The 18276-nt window shown below is 42.8% G+C and overlaps 1 protein-coding gene across 2 annotated transcripts in view; it reads left to right on the forward strand.

The window, feature by feature from the left end:
- Positions 1-18276, forward strand: part of LOC136640858 (proton-coupled amino acid transporter 1-like) — a 50022-nt gene that overhangs the window by 10321 nt on the left and 21425 nt on the right. For both annotated transcript variants that reach the window (XM_066616222.1, XM_066616223.1), the window contains 6 exons: positions 3309-3397; positions 5234-5329; positions 5551-5635; positions 8308-8526; positions 9774-9872; positions 13518-13684. In XM_066616222.1, the coding sequence (XP_066472319.1) occupies positions 3309-3397; positions 5234-5329; positions 5551-5635; positions 8308-8526; positions 9774-9872; positions 13518-13684 (755 nt within the window). The remainder of the gene's footprint in view (positions 1-3308; positions 3398-5233; positions 5330-5550; positions 5636-8307; positions 8527-9773; positions 9873-13517; positions 13685-18276) is intronic.

Here is an 18276-nt window from a genome sequence, read left to right on the forward strand (position 1 = left end):
TCGTCCACCTTGCTTATGATACTTGAGCAGATGATGGCTTTGCCTTTAGACAGGAGGGACGTGAATTTTTCAGACCTGAACCCTTTTGTTCCAGTTCTGTCTGGGTCTGTAGAAATTACAAAATACTGCTATCTATCAGTTAGGCTGCAATCCTAGCAGCTGATGGGTGCAGAAGAAAGTTCAAGATGCCAGTGATGGAAGTGAAGTATATGGGCAGTCACTTCTCTCCATTACTGGCTTTTCCTCCATAAGTCCTTATTCTGCAGACTGAGATGCTGTGGAATATTCTGTACGTCTCTCTTCCCAAATTCCTTTCCTCTGTGCATGAGGAAGTCCTCAGGGGAATTATTCTGGGGATTGTTCTCTTAATTGTAAAGTGGAGAGTGTGCCTTTTACAGCTACTCCAGCATTCTCCTTCAAATCGGGGTACAAGCAAAACAGAGAGAATGCATTCTTAGAAAGCAGGTGTGAAGATTACTTACCCTGTAAACAGGTAGGTGGCTACAACCATGGAGCTGCCTTACATTTCACTGCTATAACCCTAACATCATAACAACCAAACCAAAAAAGCTTTTAGCATCTTCTCCTTTGGTAATATTAACGGCCTCTAACTGCAAGGAAGTACCTGTTTCATCATTTCATTATTGTGCAACGTTATGTAACACCAGCCCAGCTCAGCACAAATGATATATCTAATCTGTTCCATGAAATATTTGCATGATTGCTGAAGTATTTAGGCCATGATGTCAAAGTATTTCCTGAAATGTGTAGGTGACGCACTCCCTAACTTTCCAGTGTATAGGTTTGACATAGATGTTAGAATTTTTCCAACAAGCACCAAAAGTTCTTCAAGATGTTGTTGTTGTTGTTAACAAGAATATTTATATATCTCTTTCCAACAGAAAAATCCACAAAATGGTTTACAGAGAGCATCAAATAATTAAATGGCTCCCTGTCCCAAAAGGGCTCACAATCTAAAAAGATGCAGAAGAAAGTCTAGCAAACAGGCACTAGGAAAGACACTGCGCTGGAGTGAAAAGGCACAGCTAGTCTCCCCCTGCTAAATATAAGAGGAATGCCCCTTGAAAAAGTGCCTCTTTGCCCAGTTAGCAGGGTTGTTCTTGATCATGTAAGCCATAATAAGCAAAGTCATATCAAAATAGTTCTGATTTCATGATGCAATCTATTGTATACAAATGCATTTAACTAGCTACAAACAAGTTATTGGTAATAACATTTTGTTTTCCCAGTCCTTAAACAGCATGTTCTGTAAATGGATTAAAAAGAACAAACTGCTCACAAGCAAGACAATTTGGAAAGGTAAACAGGAAGGAAAGGGCAGGTACCAGAGGCTAAAGATTCAGGAGAAAAGAGCCACTGGGCATGATCCAGACAAAGTTAAGAATTTAAACATTCCATTGAGCTTAATAGGAGTAAAGAAAGCTTGTGCTTTCTTTTCTCACTGAAATTGATGGAACGTAAAAGTAGCACTTAACTTATTGGATCATGTCCTGTGCTTTCACATATTCTGCTTAAATTCTTAAATGGCGATCCTATACATACTTACCTGGGCGTAGGTCTTGCTGAAATAAGTGAGACTTACTAAAAAAAAATTGTAGCAGAGTGGAGAAGATGGAAATGGAAGGTAAATAAGGAATTGGGGAATGAAGAAATTTTAAAGGCAAAGAAGCAACTTAAACAGGATATGATGAGGAAGTAGAAGGGAGAATAGGAGCACAATGAAGTAAACAACCCCTATGCAAGCAACAGAAATGAGGAAGGAAAAAGAGAATAGCCATAGAGGGAATTACCAGAAGAGAGCAAGAGGCTAAAAATGTGCAATAAGAAAGGAAGGCTAGTGAGCAAGAGATTTTAACGGAGAAATTGGAGAGGGAGTTGGACATTGATCCTAAAAAAAGAAAGTGATCAAGTGAGATCAGTCAAAGAAATAAGAGCAAATTAAAAAATCAAATTAGAGGAGTAAGAATGACAAATTATTAGATGTGAGAGGGAGACATTTCAACCACAAAACTGAGCAAGAGCTTAGGAAGAAAGAGGAGACCTGCTAGGAGAACATGGGTGGAGAAGTAAATTCCAAGTACAGGAAGATGACCAGGGGAAGAAGAAAAGGAGTGAATAAGTTTCGGCAAAATGGTTGTTCAGTTGGCAGAGAGATGGAAACAAAACATGAATCTATGGTGAAAAGGGTTGGAAGGAGCACAGGACTTATCCTGCATAGTATCAGGGTGAAGATGGGAAAGATTTCTCTAAGGTTGAGGAGGGTCTCTTGAGCTCAGCTTCATGTGGCCACATGCATTCACAGCAGTTTGTATGTGCGCATTCTTTCAGTCACTGGTTAAATACAAGCATTGCCCCCGCGTATCAGCTGTTCCTGTATCCATGGATTCAGTTCTCCTTGCCCCTGTGCACATTGCCTTCTTTTTTCATTACAGAGGCTACAACCTCTGGCAGGTAGGCAGCCTGCATGCTATGGGAGCTGATTCTTGAAGGAGGAACTGTATTCAAGCCAGCTTGCTGGAGCGGAACTAGCTGTGATGCTTGCAGGTCTGATTAAAAGTGCTGGTGATTGCCTTTAGTCTGCCACCACTCATGCCTTTACATCAGACCCTGCTGGCTTTCCTTTACCATATGAGGTAGATGTATCCACAGTAAAGGGCAGGACCTTTGTGGTCATCCCAATGATGCTATGGAATTACCTTTGCCAGGGGGTGTAGGACAGCCACAGAACTTTCCATCTGAGAGCAGGAGACTAAGCTCCATGTCTTGGTGCCCAATGAACCCTCTCCTTGAACTGAAGGGGGAACTTGAATAAACAGTATTTTATCTGCAAAGGAGCTAAGTTGTTAAGCTTGTAGTTTTATTTGTGTGGTTACAGGCACACTCTGTGACTTTCCCAAGTGCTCCTGTTTATCAGGATGTCTGCTGTGGGTCAGAGTCCCATTGGAGTTGGTGCAGTGTGGTGGCTAAAAGCCTGAACTACAAATCAGGAAGGCCACAGCTCAACTTTGCCTCTGCCATGAACTCACTATGAGGCCTTAGGCAAGTCATAGCTGCCCACCCCAGCATGGGATAACAATCCTTACTGCCCAGGATTGTTAAGATTTCTTGTTTGGGTAACTTGTTTTTTTTGTTTGGCTTATTCAGACTATCCGCTCTTGGAGTATGGCGGGGCCTCCTTTTCTTAGATTTTTGGCAGAAGAGCTGGTTTCACTGAAGAAAATTTTGCAGATGTCTTGTCTGCCACAAGAGTGTGCTCTAAATGCTTTCTTCCTTCTCACACTGTTTAGATGGGCCCTATCAGCTTGCTTGTGATTGGAATAATTGCGGTACACTGTATGCATATCCTGGTTAAGTGTGCCCACCACTTCTGCACCAAGTAAGAAGAAACTTATTTGTTTGTTCTGTCTAGGGCTCTAGGCAGTGGCATAGCTGGAGGGGGCGGAACACTCAGCCTGGCAGGGAGGTGGGCAAGCAGCCCCTCCCTTCAGAGCCATTCCCGGCGAGGGGGGGGGGAAACGGAGCTGTACAGGAATGGCTCCAAAGGGAGGGGCCGCTCGCCCACCTCCCTGCCAGGCTGAGTGCTCCGACCCCCTCCAGCTACGCCACTGGCTCTAGGCATTTGTGTGTTGCCCTTCTGCCTCCAAAGTGGCCTTCCAGCTTTCACATGTTTGGTTTGAAGCTTATTTTCTTCCTCTTTGCCTCCTCACCACAGAGGCAGTTGGTGGTTCTTGGGGGGGGAGGGGGGCACAGCTGATGTTTTGAAAGCACAGCCAGTGGCTGCAGAGATGGCAGTCCCTGCCCAAGTGGCCTTCCTTCCTCTCCTCTTCCACCAGTTGGCAATTGCAACAGCCATGCTTCAGAGAAAGTGACCTTCTCTTTCTTGTTGCTGTCACTCTGCCTTTATCTCCATTTTGGATCAAAAGTCAAACCAAATAGCATTTCTCTTGCTTCTAGAGAACATTTTCTTTGCCACTTACATTCACGCCACACCTTGAAGGAGGACACAAAATAATCTGCCTCACAAGTGAGAGGGCGCACTTTTACCAAGGGGGTGCAGTGAATCTGTGCTTAGCTGGTCCTGACCTCAAATATGCTAGTGTTCTAGTCATTGGAACATACAGGTCCAGCCTATTTATACACTGATTTTTGATACATGGATTTGACTCAACGCGAATGGCCACTGCAAATGAGAAGGATTGTGCTGATCCCTGGAAAAGGGGAAAAATGCATCCCTTTAAAATCAGTTTAAAAAACTGAACAGTCCTTTAACAGTAGCCTCCTTAATGGGGGGGGGGGCAGCTAACTGACAATCCATCAATCCTCCTCTCTCCAGCGGGCCCCTCCCTTCCCCCTGAGCATGAGAAAGAAAGGTGATCACTTTGCATTGGTGAAGGGAGGGACTGAGTGAAGTGCCTTTCTAAGCTTGGAAGATGACTGATGGATTGTCTTCTTAATGACTCTTAGCTTACATCACAAAGGTCAGCAAGGCTGTTTTTAAATCACCAGAGCAAAGAAACTTTGCTTTTTAAATTGATTTGCTATAGTGCTTTTTTTGCCATCCACATGAGTTCGTGGAACGGGACCCACGCGAATAATGAGGTTCAACCTGTACTGTGCAAAAACTTGGGGCACCCCATTTCTCCTGTGAGACGGGAAACTTCTGTGTATGCACATGGGGGTGGGGGACTTGATACATGCACAGTGAAGATACATTTCTTCATTCCCTTGTTGAAGAAAGTGAGAAGCCTTGTACAGCATTGGGCAGCCTTCTGAATCACAACACAGCATTCATGTTATCTCTGTCTTTGAAAAAGATCCATGATACCTTTCCTCCCCACTCTCTACATCCCTGTCAGTTTTTCACAGGGCTAGCTGCATGTTCATTATAACTGTGCATGTTTATAGACATATTTGCAATCCTCTCTGCCCCTGTGAACTTGGGTCACTGTTCTGATTTGATCAAGTGCAATTTTTTTAAATTCCCATCTCGAGTATGTTCATGCTACATTTTTTTAAAGCTTCCTAAAACATTTTATGTGTTTTGAACACATAAGCACTAAAGATTATCATAGTGTGGAAAATAGTTTGAGAAGTCACAATGCTGTTGTTGTTGTTGTTGTTGTTGTTGTTGTATGGCAATAATATGTTTTCAGCAACATACCTATAGTGAACAAATCAACCCGCTCAATGTGCTTCTTTTTCTCCCACCTAGACATCAGAAACAATTTGTGGATTATGGTGATGCTGTGATGTACGGCCTCGAAGCCAGCCCTATTGCATGGCTCAGAACTCATTCCATATGGGGAAGGTACTTATCTTGTTTACACTTCTTGCTTGTTCACTCACTTGCTCTCCCACCTCATCTATTGGGGGGAGGCAGGCCAGTGGGCAAGTGCACACATAGGAGTGGCAAAATCGTGGGGGAGATTTCAGGCAGTAGGGAGGCACAGGCTACCCCTGCATACAGGTAGCATTGTTGCAGAAGTAATTGTTTCATTTTCCAAATGCATTTCTTCTTATTCTTTCCAGGTATCTGATTGTTTTTTTCTTGATTGTCACTCAGTTGGGCTTCTGCTGTGTGTATTTTGTATTCATTGCTGACAATCTGAAACAGGTAAGACTTTAAATTATTGAAAGGGTGTGATGTCTAAGAGTGAGACAAGCATTGAAGAACTTGCCTAACTTCTTCATCCTAATTATTTCTGTGACTTGTAGAAAAGCCAAAGACGGGTGGAGAATGGTCTTGTTTTCATAACTAGAATTGGCCATGCTGACAGAAGAACACTGTATTCCCATTTCACTTGTAATGAATGAGTGGCTTATCTGTGACATGTAAAATCTGGTCCTCTTATAAATCAAACTCTTTCTCTGTTTGCATATGGTGGATATTTTGACCTTGCCTTTGTCCTAGAATGAAGCTCATTTTTAAATGTACAGCATTCCATAGATGTGTAATGTCTGCATTTGTACACCTATAGATTACAGAACCTATGAGCACAAATAGATGACCAGAAGGGTAGCCTCTTAAAATGGACCATTAGAATGAATTCAGCATAGCATGCAGTTGTGTGTATTGGATCTTTTACTGATGGCAGCTTGAAATAGTTGAAGTGACATGCAAAGAATTGCAGTATACAGAACTGAGTTGTGAAAAAAATGTGATCTATCATAGAAACTTGCCGTATTTGACAGTCGCTGTTCTCATGTAGCTAAATGCAGAGACAGGGCAAAGGCAATATGTTGTTTCTTACCCATTTGTCATCAACTGCTGTGGAGCAACAGCTAACAGCCCTTGCGATGATTACTTTTGCATTCAGGTTGTGCCCACACAATTTACTTCTGTCTCTCCACCCAGCCTCTCAAAAATTTATGTTGACTAAGCACGCAGCTAGGCAAGTATCGGTTAGTAATTAAGTTGCTGCATTAAGGTTACTAAGCCTGTGTGGCAAGACAATGTGTGCCTATTTCAAGCTGTTTTATCACAGGGCACAGCTTCATTTAATGATAACACAGGCCAACACACATTTTGCTTCCTTAGTTACGCCAATTCCTGGGTATATTTGGGGTGCCAATTCAAAAAATGCCATCTGTTTTGCCCTATCAGGTCTAGTTTTGGAGATACGGCATGGTTTCATTAGTGTGTAATGAAAGTGCCTACACCATGGCTTCCTCATGAGGAAGCTGCTTGAACCATTCACTAATGAAACGATGCCGTATCTCCAAAACTAGACCTGATAGGGCAAAACGGATGCCATTTTTTGAATCGGCACCCCAAATTCATATCAAACCACCATAAATTTTGGGAAAAACTTTTATGACCCTCAATTTTGTAGGCCTGTATAATTACTCTGGTGTATAGATCAGTGGTTCTCACACTTTTAGCTCCAGGATCCACTTTTTAGAATGAGAATCTGTCAGGACCCACCAGAAGTGACATCATCAAGCAGAAAAATTTTAAACAATCCTAGGCTGTAATCCTACCCACACTTACCCAGGAGTAAGTCCCATTGACTATCATTGCTAAAAGCATATACATAGTAGCCTGTTCAAAGTACAGATCTGTAACATTTCCCCAAATGCAGTCACAAACCATGGCAGCATCAAGTCTAATATATTAAAAATAAAATATTGAAATGAATGGGATCCCACCTGAAATTGGCTCGCGACTCACCTAGTGGGTCCCGACCCACAGTTTTAGAAACACTGTTGTAGATTATTGTTAGACTGTGTGAAGACTGGCTGATTGTGCTTATTGGCTTCTCAACTTTTAGATACCTCAAAGTGATTTTAATTTCTGTGTGTGTACTCTCACCTTTAGTGCACAGTGGACCTAAGGTACTCATTCCACACCACTATCAAACTCTGTTGCGCTGCAGTAATACAGAAATCCTTTAAAAACATTTTTTAGCAGATTTGGAATAAACTTGCAGATCATGAAGAGTAAAGAGGTGTAGTATTTGTATCAGATTTCGTTGTTCTGTTCCAGCTCACTTAGGTGCTTCCTATGGTTATGAGGAATCAATAAGGAGATTCATCAATATCTGTGTGAACTGTGGAACATGAATCCACCCTCTTACCTGTGTAGATGTTTGTTCCTAGTTTTAACTTGGTGGTTGAACAGTTTCTTTCTGAATCTCGGTGCGATGCACTTTATTTTCTTTATAAGTGACTTTTTGGGAGAGTTACAGAGTGGTCCATTCCTAATAGTTGAGCTCCTGGTTTTCCTTCAGGCCAGTTAGATGGTTCAGCAGTGAGTGCAGCTGCCTGGTAAAGAGGCTAGTATAGCTTGGCACTTTTCATTCTGATCCAGGCTTCAATTCATGTGTTGATCATCATGTTGACTGCAAGATGCGGATATGTTTGAATCATCAGGACAAGCAAGAGTAGGAGGAGAGGGATAGGCTTACCTCAAAAGTGGAGCTGCAAAGCGGGCTCTGTGTCTGATGTGTATAATCTTATGTCACCCTGTGGGGTTTAGGGAGTTGTAATAACTACTCACGTGTGAAGAACAGTTGGATCCTTTTGAACTGGAAGAAGTGCCAAATGTATTCTTCAGAGGAAAAGCTATGTAAAGGCCAGCATTTCTCAGAGCCCCAGAGTTATAGTGCAGCTAAAATGGGGATCTAGGATATTTGGTGTGTGCACTCTTAAAAGAGTTTTATGGCTACTTATAGTTCCCTAATGACAATAATATTAACTTACTGTCAAATGCTCTTTTTGTAGCAGACAATGATAGAGCAAAATCATGCTGTTGTCATAAACAATATTTTCTCAACTTCTTCTTAGGTGATTTCTGCTGCGAATGGAACAACAAACAATTGCAATGCCAACGAGACTGCCTTGTTGGCTCCAACCATGGACTCTCGGTTATACATATTGTCCTTGTTGCCATTTATGGTATTGCTTGTCTTCATCCAGAGTCTCAGAGTCCTTTCCATCTTCTCCATGTTGGCCAATCTTGCCATGTTTTGCAGCCTGATAATGATATATCAGTACATTGTCAGGGTACGTACAAAGACCAAAGTAGAAGTGGCAATATATTTCCTGTAGCAATGGTGGTCCCATTTTAAAGGGGCTTTAAAAAAATTTTTATGGATCAGCCATTGTAGGTGGATTATAGGTTGAGTTTGGTATAGTCCAGTGGATAAAGTGGACATAAATTTCCCATAGCACCCAGCAGTGTACATGATGCTGTAAGCAAAAAAGATAGTACTCCACCATATAACCTTAATTTTGGCAGTGGACAATGTGGAACAGAAAGGAAGAGGCAAGAATAATTGGATGAGTTTGCCCAAATACGGTCATTTTGCTTAAGTTTTGATTCTGTTGGGGGTGAAGACTAAGTGGTTAAACCCAAACCTTCTTGGAAGAGGTGAGTTTTGAGGAGTGATTTGAAGAAAAAAACTGGAAGAAGTTTCTGGCATACAAAGAGCAGAGCAAGATGCTTCTGAGAGTGATAGAATTAAGAGCCAGGTCATAGTTAAGAGTGGGAAAGATGGCAGAGATTTGAAGAAGATAAAGAATGAGAACTCTCCAAAGGGGTTTGGAGAGGGATATTGCATGGTTTGAAAACAAGAAATAAATTATTCTGGGAGTGCTGCTCTAGCTAGATGAAAGGGGCTTGAGGTATTTTAAACTTATGAAACTTATGAAACTGCCTTATTCTATTGGTCCAACTAGCCCAGTATTGTCTCCCCTGTGAGATAACATGCCAGGGATTTAGACAGGGGTCTTTCTCAGCCATCTCTAGAGACCTCAAGGTTTGAACCTGGGACATTCTTCATGCAAAGCAGTTGCTCTACCATTGAGCTATGATTCTTCCCAAAGGTTTCAGTCGTTGAGTAGCAAATGAGCCAGTGGGATGGAAATGAAAGACTACATTCCCACAATTTTGTATGGAAAGAAGCAGCGTGACTTGGTTTGAGTGCATATGGGGAACAAAGGAGATGGAGGAAACCCATTCTCTAGGTTGGTGTTGTGGCATACTTGTGGAAAAAGGCTGACTGCTAGTGGTATTGCAGGACTGATGTAAATAAAATGTTGGATGCTCCTAGGAAAAGCACACCATGTGCGACATGAGCAGCCACTGCAATCTTGGTTACCAGTAACATTTCACTTGTGTTTTCTTCGGTGATGTGATTAATGGATATTGGTGATTTCATGCATCCTTTTTGGAGAATGCAGGGAAACAATTCTCCCAAGCAAATGCTGTTATGTCTCAAACCTATGCTTTTTCCTTACCCCATTATCAGGATATTCCAGATCCTAGTCATCTGCCTCTGATTGCCAGGTGGAAAACATATCCTCTGTTTTTCGGCACAGCTATCTTTGCTTTTGAAGGCATTGGAGTGGTAAGTCTTTGTATGTGTGTTCTGACATGACTTGCAGGAACTGTGTTAAGAACTTAATTTCATTAGGACTTTCTTTGATCAGCTGTGAATGCAGCAACCTCATAAAATCAGGTGCATGTTTACTCAGAAATGAGTTCTACTGTGTCTGGTGGAACTTATTCCCATGTGAGTGCACATAGGGTTGCAACCTGTGGGCCCAATCCTATCCAGTTTTCTAGCACTGATGCAGCTGCAATGCAGTCCCGAGGTAAGAAATCAAATGTTCCCTTACCTTGAGGAAATCTCTGTGACTGACCCCCCCCCCCCAACTGCAGGATGCCCCATTGGCACAGCAGCATCAGTGCTGTGAAGTTGGATAGGATTGGGCCCTTAGTTATCTGGTTGTTGCACATCCGTGAGGCTGGCAACCCCAACAAGAAATCTCTTTTTGCTTCAGTCCTAAATGTTGAAGAGAACAGTGTTTTTTTTTTTTTTCAGTATATCGATGATCTGTTTTTGGGCTAACAGAGGTCTGGTAATGTCTTATTGCTCTGGGATCAAAAGCTTTCAGATTGTCCATTCTTCTTTAAAATGCTTATTAGCAGCTACATTTATAGTAAAGAAAAATAGTATGGCTGAGTGAACTTTCCTCAATAGCTTCATTTTATTGCTCTTCAGAGCTGTCTTGTTAAAGGAAAGTGGGATGACAATGAAACTGTTTGATCTGTCCTTCCCTACTCTAAGGTAATTTGTCTCTTTTATCTTGCAGTGGTTTAGGTTCAGTTTCCTGCAGTGGTAATTATGTTTCCTGAGCAGCAAATGCCTTTCTGAGATGCGTTAGCTGAAGAGGTACTGCATCTAAAACAGGGAAAGTGATAGTGCAGATCTAATCAACCCTGGTTAGGCCTCAGACGGAGAACAGGGTTCAGTTTCCAAAGGGAATGTTGGGAAGGATGTTGACAAACTGGCAATGATTCAGAGGAGAGCAAGAAAGATGTAAAGGGCTTAGAGTGCAAGATTCATCAGGAAGCTCGAAAGGAACTAGGTATGTTTAGGGGAGAGAGAGGTAACATGTTAAAGCAAAATGAGTAAGCTGACTTCTTTTTGTACTAGTGAGTGGGAGGATGAGTGACACAAAGGTGGTGTGTCCTAGTGGAGTATATCTAATAAGATGGGCTGGTGTTCTAACTGTAAGATTAGTGAAGCAATGAAGGCAATTGACTTAACACATTTATGGAAACTGGAAACCCCTGCTCTGGAAGATTTTTTTTTTTAAATGGATAAACTATCTCAGGCCTAGCTATGGCCCACTGTAATATAGTGCAAGGGACTGAATCTTGCAGTTTGGTTTGTGTATATAGCATGTTAATACTTTCTTAGTAACCAGAATAAAATCGTGGAAGCTAAGGAAATGTATGGAAATTTAGTCAGAATGTCGTAAATGAAGAGCAGATCTATAGACAGTAAAAGTTGTGACATCCAGTATCTGTGGCACCAAAATGTTGCCAAATATTGTAATTGTCTGGCACATCTCTATTGTTGTAAGTTTCAGTTTTACTTTGAATGCTGTCGATTTTTCCTAGTCCTCAGCAGCAGCAAACTAGGTTGGGGCTGGTGAGCTGGCTGAGCCAGTTAGTAGAGGTTTCTAGATCATCAAGTGCCAGACATCACAATTTTTTGTGTTATGAAAAAGCATGATTTGCAAAACTGGGATTCACACATGCTTTCTAATGTAACATTCTGAATTGGGGACTTGCAGGTATAATTCACGAGTCCCTTCTGCTTCATGTTCCTAGTACTGGGCTACCACCAGTGCTTGCCTGGTGCTAGGGCCCGCAAACGTGCCTTATGGCACGTTTGCGAGAGTGTGTGCTGGTAGTAAGTCGACATGCCAAGCTCAGGATTGGGCTCAAAATCGAAAGGGAGAAAACTGGATGAAATAACTTTCCAGCAGGAGCTAAAAACCTTTACAAGGACAGTATGATTCTTGAGTGGGGAAGGTGTCCCACAACTACGTACAGCACTAGTTCCTAACCTGTGGTCCATGAGACCCTGAAAAGTGGTCCATGAGGTTTCAGGAAAAAAATAGCTTCAGTTTCTCTCTGAGCAAGCAATTTCCCACAGACCACCGGAGAGGGCAGAGAATGGACCACCCACAGCTACTGAAGTGTCTCCATCCTCTTGGATAATCCATGGGGGAGCACTTTGGAGATGGACCACCAGAGAGGGCAGAGACGAGAGAGCCCACAGCTGCACATGCTCTACAACGATTCCAGTTTTTGCCTTGGTGGTCCTTGGGCTCCTAAAGGTTGGGAACCACTGATGTACAGTATACACCGAGAGTCTTTTGCCCCCGTAACAATGGCAATTATCAGTTTTTATTCAACTAAATGTATACCAGTGGTACTGTCCGGGAGCAACTGCAGTAGTATTGGAATCCTGCAGCATGTACAAGAGTTTGCCTCTTACGCATGCAGTATATAGGTGTGTGCATTCCAATTTCTGCAGCATGGGAAGCAATCCTTATGTTCATTGGCAGAGAACAAAGAGGAAGGAGTACAGCACTTTAAGGGCATGTAGGAACAGAATGTTAAATAGTCATGGCAAAGGGAGAGAATAGTGTTTAGGACACTGAAAGCAGATCTATTGGGCATTGGCACATATGAGTAAGTAGCAGAGGGAGTTGATGCAATACTACTAAATTATCTTTATCTGAATTGGATCACTGTGTAAATACAGAAGACAAAAGCTCAAAGTCCTCAATTGTTACTTAACTTCCTGTGTGATATGGCAGTATACCTTACAGGCATGCGTATACTATGAGTTCTGGCAAGATAATTAGGACTAGCATATAAGAAAGGGAGGAGATGAAAAACTACCTTTAGGTTTAATTCTCTGCTGGCCTCTTCTCCAAAAGTACTAATTTAAATCAGTTCACTTTTAGTTGGTGCAGCCCCAATTTGGTGGACCAGTAATAAAAGCATCCTACAAATTTGTGTTTCGTTATAACGTTGCTATGCGCTTGTCTTGCTTTCACAAGCCACAAAAACAAGGAAATGGCAAGCAGACTAGTGAATGTTTATACAACCACTATTTTGCTTCCTGCATTGTGTGACTGGCTGGTGAGGTAATAGTAGTATCCTAATTTTTCATAATGCCCAGTTTCCAGCTTACATGATCTGGGTGAATTTCTCATGTATAGTTGGGTGGATGGATTTTTCATAGTGGCTTTTAAAATACAGGTGGAACTTCGGTATCTGCTGGGGTTTGGTTCTGGGACTCTTTAAGATAGCAAAAACTGTGTTGAAATGAAAGCAAACAAAACATGAGTCAGTCAGGGGGTCAATTAGAATTGCTATTTTGCAGCTTGCTCTAAGAAAAGTGACCCTCTCCCTTCACCCTGACTTGTGGCTGGTGAAGGGAAATAATCCTCAGAGTTCAAAGAATGTCTTTCGAGCTACCAATGATTGGGGGTTAGTAAAGGATCATTCTTTGGCATCTGGGTGATGGTTCTGCAGAGACAGAAAACTGAGTTAGAGGAAATGCAGGTCTGTCCCACTGTTATGATGATCATGTGCTGTGGCTGAATTAACAGTCTGAGATTTGGTTAGTGTGAACTGTAAGATGGTATATTCAAAGTCTGTTTTCCCCCCCCCCTTCAATAAGGTGCTTCCTCTAGAAAACAAGATGAAGAAACCTCATCAGTTCCCCATAATCCTCTATGTGGGCATGATCATTGTCACCATCCTCTACCTCACGCTGGGAACATTGGGATACATACACTTTGGAGCGGACATCCGGGCCAGCATTACTCTCAATCTACCTAACTGTTGGTGAGTTGAAACCAGGGAAAGAATCTCCTATGGTGTAAATAAGTGACCATGAGACTACTTAGTGGTTTAGAATGGAAACGCAAGGATAGAGGAGAAAGGAAACAGCTTACAAGAAACCTAGAACACTTGCCTTGTGTGTAGGGAGGTGTTCAAGTGGAATATTTTGGAGGGGTAGAGGCTGCTGAGTCTTCAAGAATTGAGGCACTTCAAGAGCCATCATTCTGTCTCATGGACTCACCTTTCCCATTTCTCCCTACTTTCCATCATTGTGTTTTCTGCTGTTGTCCAGTCTGCATGATTTCAGACAGGATTATAGGACTCATGAAGCCCTAGCATCTGCCACTTCTTCTGTTGTGTATTCTCTGTCTGTACAAGACTACCTTTGAATCCTTCTGTCCCTAAGGATGCGCTCTGCATTTTGGAGTTCAAGGGATAATTGTACAGTATCACCAAACACTTGCTCAATGCTAGGACCTTGGAGCTGTTCTTTGAGCCACACCTATTAAATAAAAAAAATGTTATCAACAAAATTTGAAAGTAAAATACATACATGAACAAAGATCACTTCCAGTGATAGGACTGAAATATTTAGCATAACAATAGGAAATTAAACATCAAGGTATATACGCATACACCTTTAGTCAAATGCGTCTTTTCAAAATGACCTACTGGTCTAAGAGTGACTTGGGAAGAGAGAGATCATCACTGGTATATGCTCTATGTGGTTATGTTATAAAGGCACACCAAGCAGCATAGAGTTTGGCCAGACTCCTGAAGAGCCAAATCTTATGGGTGACTATCTCTAGGAGAGTTAGGTATCCTATATGAATGTACAGGTCCAGCCTATTTATACACGGATTTGACTCATCACCAGTGGCCCCTATATATGAGAAGGAATGTGGTGATTCCTGGAGAAGGGGAAAAATGCATCCCTTTAAAATCAGTTTAAAAAACTGAACAGTCCTTTAACAATAGCCTCCTTAATGAGAGAGAGAGAGAAGGCAGCTGGCTGACAATCCATCAATCCTTCTCTCACCAGAGGACCCCTCCCTTCCCCCTGAGCACATGAAAGCAAGGTGATCACATTGCATTGGTCAAGGGAGGGACTGAGCGAAGTGCCTTTCTAAGCTCTTGGAGGAGGACTGGTTGGTGGATTGTTGTCTTAATGACTCTTATCTTAGAGTCAAAAGATCAGCAAGGCTATTTTTCAGCAAGGCTATTTTTCTTCCATTCTGAGCAATTAGCCTGAGCAGCAGCCAAAGTGGACTCCTTGCCTCACTACTGTAGGAAAAGGGAGGCATGAAGTTTGTCCATTGGACTCCCTCTCAGTTGAAGCACTCTGGACCCTGTGGCCAAAACATTCATCTGGATCCCTAAGCTTTTGATCTGCCAAAATTAGGGGGAAGTTCATAACAGAATTCTTCAAAAAGAACTCCTTACCCATCCCATTCCTAATCTACATATAGAGATAATGCAGTATTAGAAGGTACTGAAACAATGTCAGTTAGAAAACTGGTACAGGTTTAGACTAATTATTCGCTTGGGTTCCGTTCCAAGCACTCACATGGGTGGCAAAAAATGCACTACAGCAAATAATTTAAAAAACAAAGTTTCTTCATTAATACAATTAAATCATTACATGACAAAAAAATTGACAAGAAGCATGGACAGGGAAGTACATGTGGTTTCTGAAAAGGAGGAAAAATTCTATGTTCAAATTCTTATCAAAATTGCCAGAAAGTGTTGGCAAAGACAGGGCAGGTTGATCACTTAGTGGAGAATGTGGGTGAGGGGCAGTGAGGAGACATGATTGAAACAAGTGCAGGATTAAACTGGGGGTGGGGGAGAGAGAGTGAGTGTGTGAGGCAGTGATTCTGTATCTTTGGAAGGTGCTGACAAGTGAGGGGAGGGACAGTAAGAGAGTTGCTAACTGTGATTGTGAGATTTTTGTGGGGGGGGGGGGAATATTCCTGGGGAAGGGGGTAGGGTGGGGGAGGAGAGGAGAGAGATGTGCCAATTGCCTGCTTGTGTACTTGAGAAAAAAGAGTGCAACCAAAAGCCCAATCCTACGCATGCCTGCTCAGAAGTAAGCCCCATTATAGTCAGTGGGGCTTACTCCCAGGAAAGTGTAGATAGGATTGTGGCCCAGCACCCTTCTTCTAAAAGCCCCAAAGTGCAGGGAGGGTTGCTTTGGGGAGTTGCAGGCAAACTGGCAAGGAAAAGGGACTTTCAGGGACCCTGAAACCTGAGGTTAGGGACCTCAGCAGACTCGCTCGCTATGTACCTGCTTGCCTGCTTCTGGCTCCCTCTTCTCGCTCACTCCACAGCTCCCACCTCCTGGCTCCTCCAGGCTTCTCTTGTTGGCCAATCAGCAGGCAGGCAGGCAGGCAACAACCTCCTTCGTGCCCAACCCTATGCTAAAGTAGTAGCCAACGGGGCTATTCCCATAGTAGCCAACGGGGCTACTCCCATAGTACTACTCCCATAGGGCTACTCCCATAGTAGCCAATGGGGCTTACTTCCAGGAAAGTGAGGATCAGGTTGCAGCCTGAGTCCTGCTCAGTAGCAGGAGCAATCTCCAAGTGGACTCTTCAGCTGCTGCATGGAATGCAAAGCAGCCACGACCAGCCCCTTCCCTGGCTGCTCCCTTGCTTGTGCTGCCTGCCGAAGGAGGCTCAAAGCAGCTGCTTCTCCCTCATGTGGGCATGTAGCTCCTGCCTGCCTCCACTGATCCTGCGGCACACCTGAGGCAGCCTCACAGCGCACCTGCTCTAGGTAGTGCAGGAAGAGGCGCCTTGTCTAGAGGTGTCAACCTCTCTTTCATCATTGGCTGTCCTGTTGCTAATCAAGCCTCTACCAGGTTCTGTGTATCAACTGGGTGTTTAGAAATGGAAAGTAGGATTGAAAGATGGGGATTGTGCTGCTCTCTAGTGGATTCTTTGCTCTCTAACTTGCTGTTTTATCTTGCTGCCATCTGCAAGGGAGGGCTGATTTATTTCCAAAGTGCTATGAAGGTGGGAATGCAAAGTGTTGCATTATGTCAGCCTTACTTGTTTGACTTATTAATGAAAGGGGACACATAAAGCCAGATGCATGCAAGCTGTACCACTTTATAGTAACTAGCAAGTAACATTAGGTAATCCTTGCCATCTACTGCTGGCTTACATCTGTAAAAGGCACAATCCAGGTCCCTAGTTTCTGTATTGCAACTTCTTGCACAAAGATGCTCTCTAGGGACTGAGAAACTGGCATCCAGAGCCCAAGGTGTCAGTAGGAGTCTGATGCTTTTGGACCAGCTGAGAGCTGGCTTGGTCTACTTCTATGAGGCCAAGGAATGAACCAACATGAGGCATTCTAAAAAAAAAAACGCCTTGATATTGTGCAGTTCTAATAGAGCTGACTCATTATTCACCCCAGTTAATGGAGGTTAATTCCAGAAAAGCTGCATTGGGCTGTTAATCACCTGTGACATAGCTACTGATCGTGTAGCCCAGTGCCAAGCTCGAAATGATGCCCCGGAAGTGATGTCACAACCGGAAGTGATATCACACCCATGTTTTTTAAAAAGTGAAAATGGGGGGGGTGACCCACCTCCTTCCAAAAGAAGCTCACCACCACTTGCTCTGCCGCCTCCCCCAGCCAGTGGCATAGCTAAGGCATCTATCTGCTACCTGGAGTCAAAGAAGATTTTGTAGCCCCCCCCTAACGACAAAATCAAATTTAATTAGTTAAGAAATAAAAAGTGTGCCCTTTATTGGTTAGAGACACTATTCTGGGGTGAGAGGGACAGCTCTTTCTGCTAAATATAAAAGGAGCACCACTTGAAAAAGTGCCTCGTTGCCCAGTTAGCAGGGGTAACTATTATGATACACAGAAACGAGAGCTGACTCATATTAACACCTTATTTGTTCCATACTGTATCATAATAACATAAACTCTCAGAACAGTCAGTCTCATAAGCCAGTTTTGAGTTAAGTAAATCCAGTTTTTGTTCCTTAAGGCAGTTGTGTTTTCATTTTCTGGTTAATTGGCCATCACTTTTTATAGAATACAGATATTCCAGTGAGGTTTGTTTCATAGCATTCTGCATTAAATTTCCTTTCCCGTGATATATATTATGATGGTATTATTCATACATACCATTTTTTTTCACAATTTTGGCCACTAATGTCAAACTCAACTGGGAGAAGGCTTATGGGAGCCTTATGGGAGCAAATGTCTCCCTAAAGCTTGTTGCCCGGTGCAACTGCTACCCCCTGCACCCCTTTAGCTACGCCACTGCTAATTGCACTTGTTTACATAAAAATAACTCAACAAGAGATTGATGTAGTAAGGTATGTATGGCAGCTTCTCACATTGGGTTGGGCTCTCTTTCCTTCTCGATGTCTCAATTGATTTCTGTCAACTTTGGCTATCTCCAGTACCAAATCACTACTCCCTAACAAACACAGAGGCACTCTTGCCACCTTTTCATGATCCCCTGGCCCAGGTATGTTTGGGAATAGATAAGGGAAGCACAGTTTTAAACCACAGCCTTCTCCCATAAGTTGGTTCTTTCTGTTCAAGAAACAAAGTGCTTAATGACCAAGGTA

The sequence above is a fragment of the Tiliqua scincoides genome, chromosome 2 (genome assembly GCF_035046505.1).
Source record: "Tiliqua scincoides isolate rTilSci1 chromosome 2, rTilSci1.hap2, whole genome shotgun sequence".
Taxonomy (NCBI): domain Eukaryota; kingdom Metazoa; phylum Chordata; class Lepidosauria; order Squamata; family Scincidae; genus Tiliqua; species Tiliqua scincoides.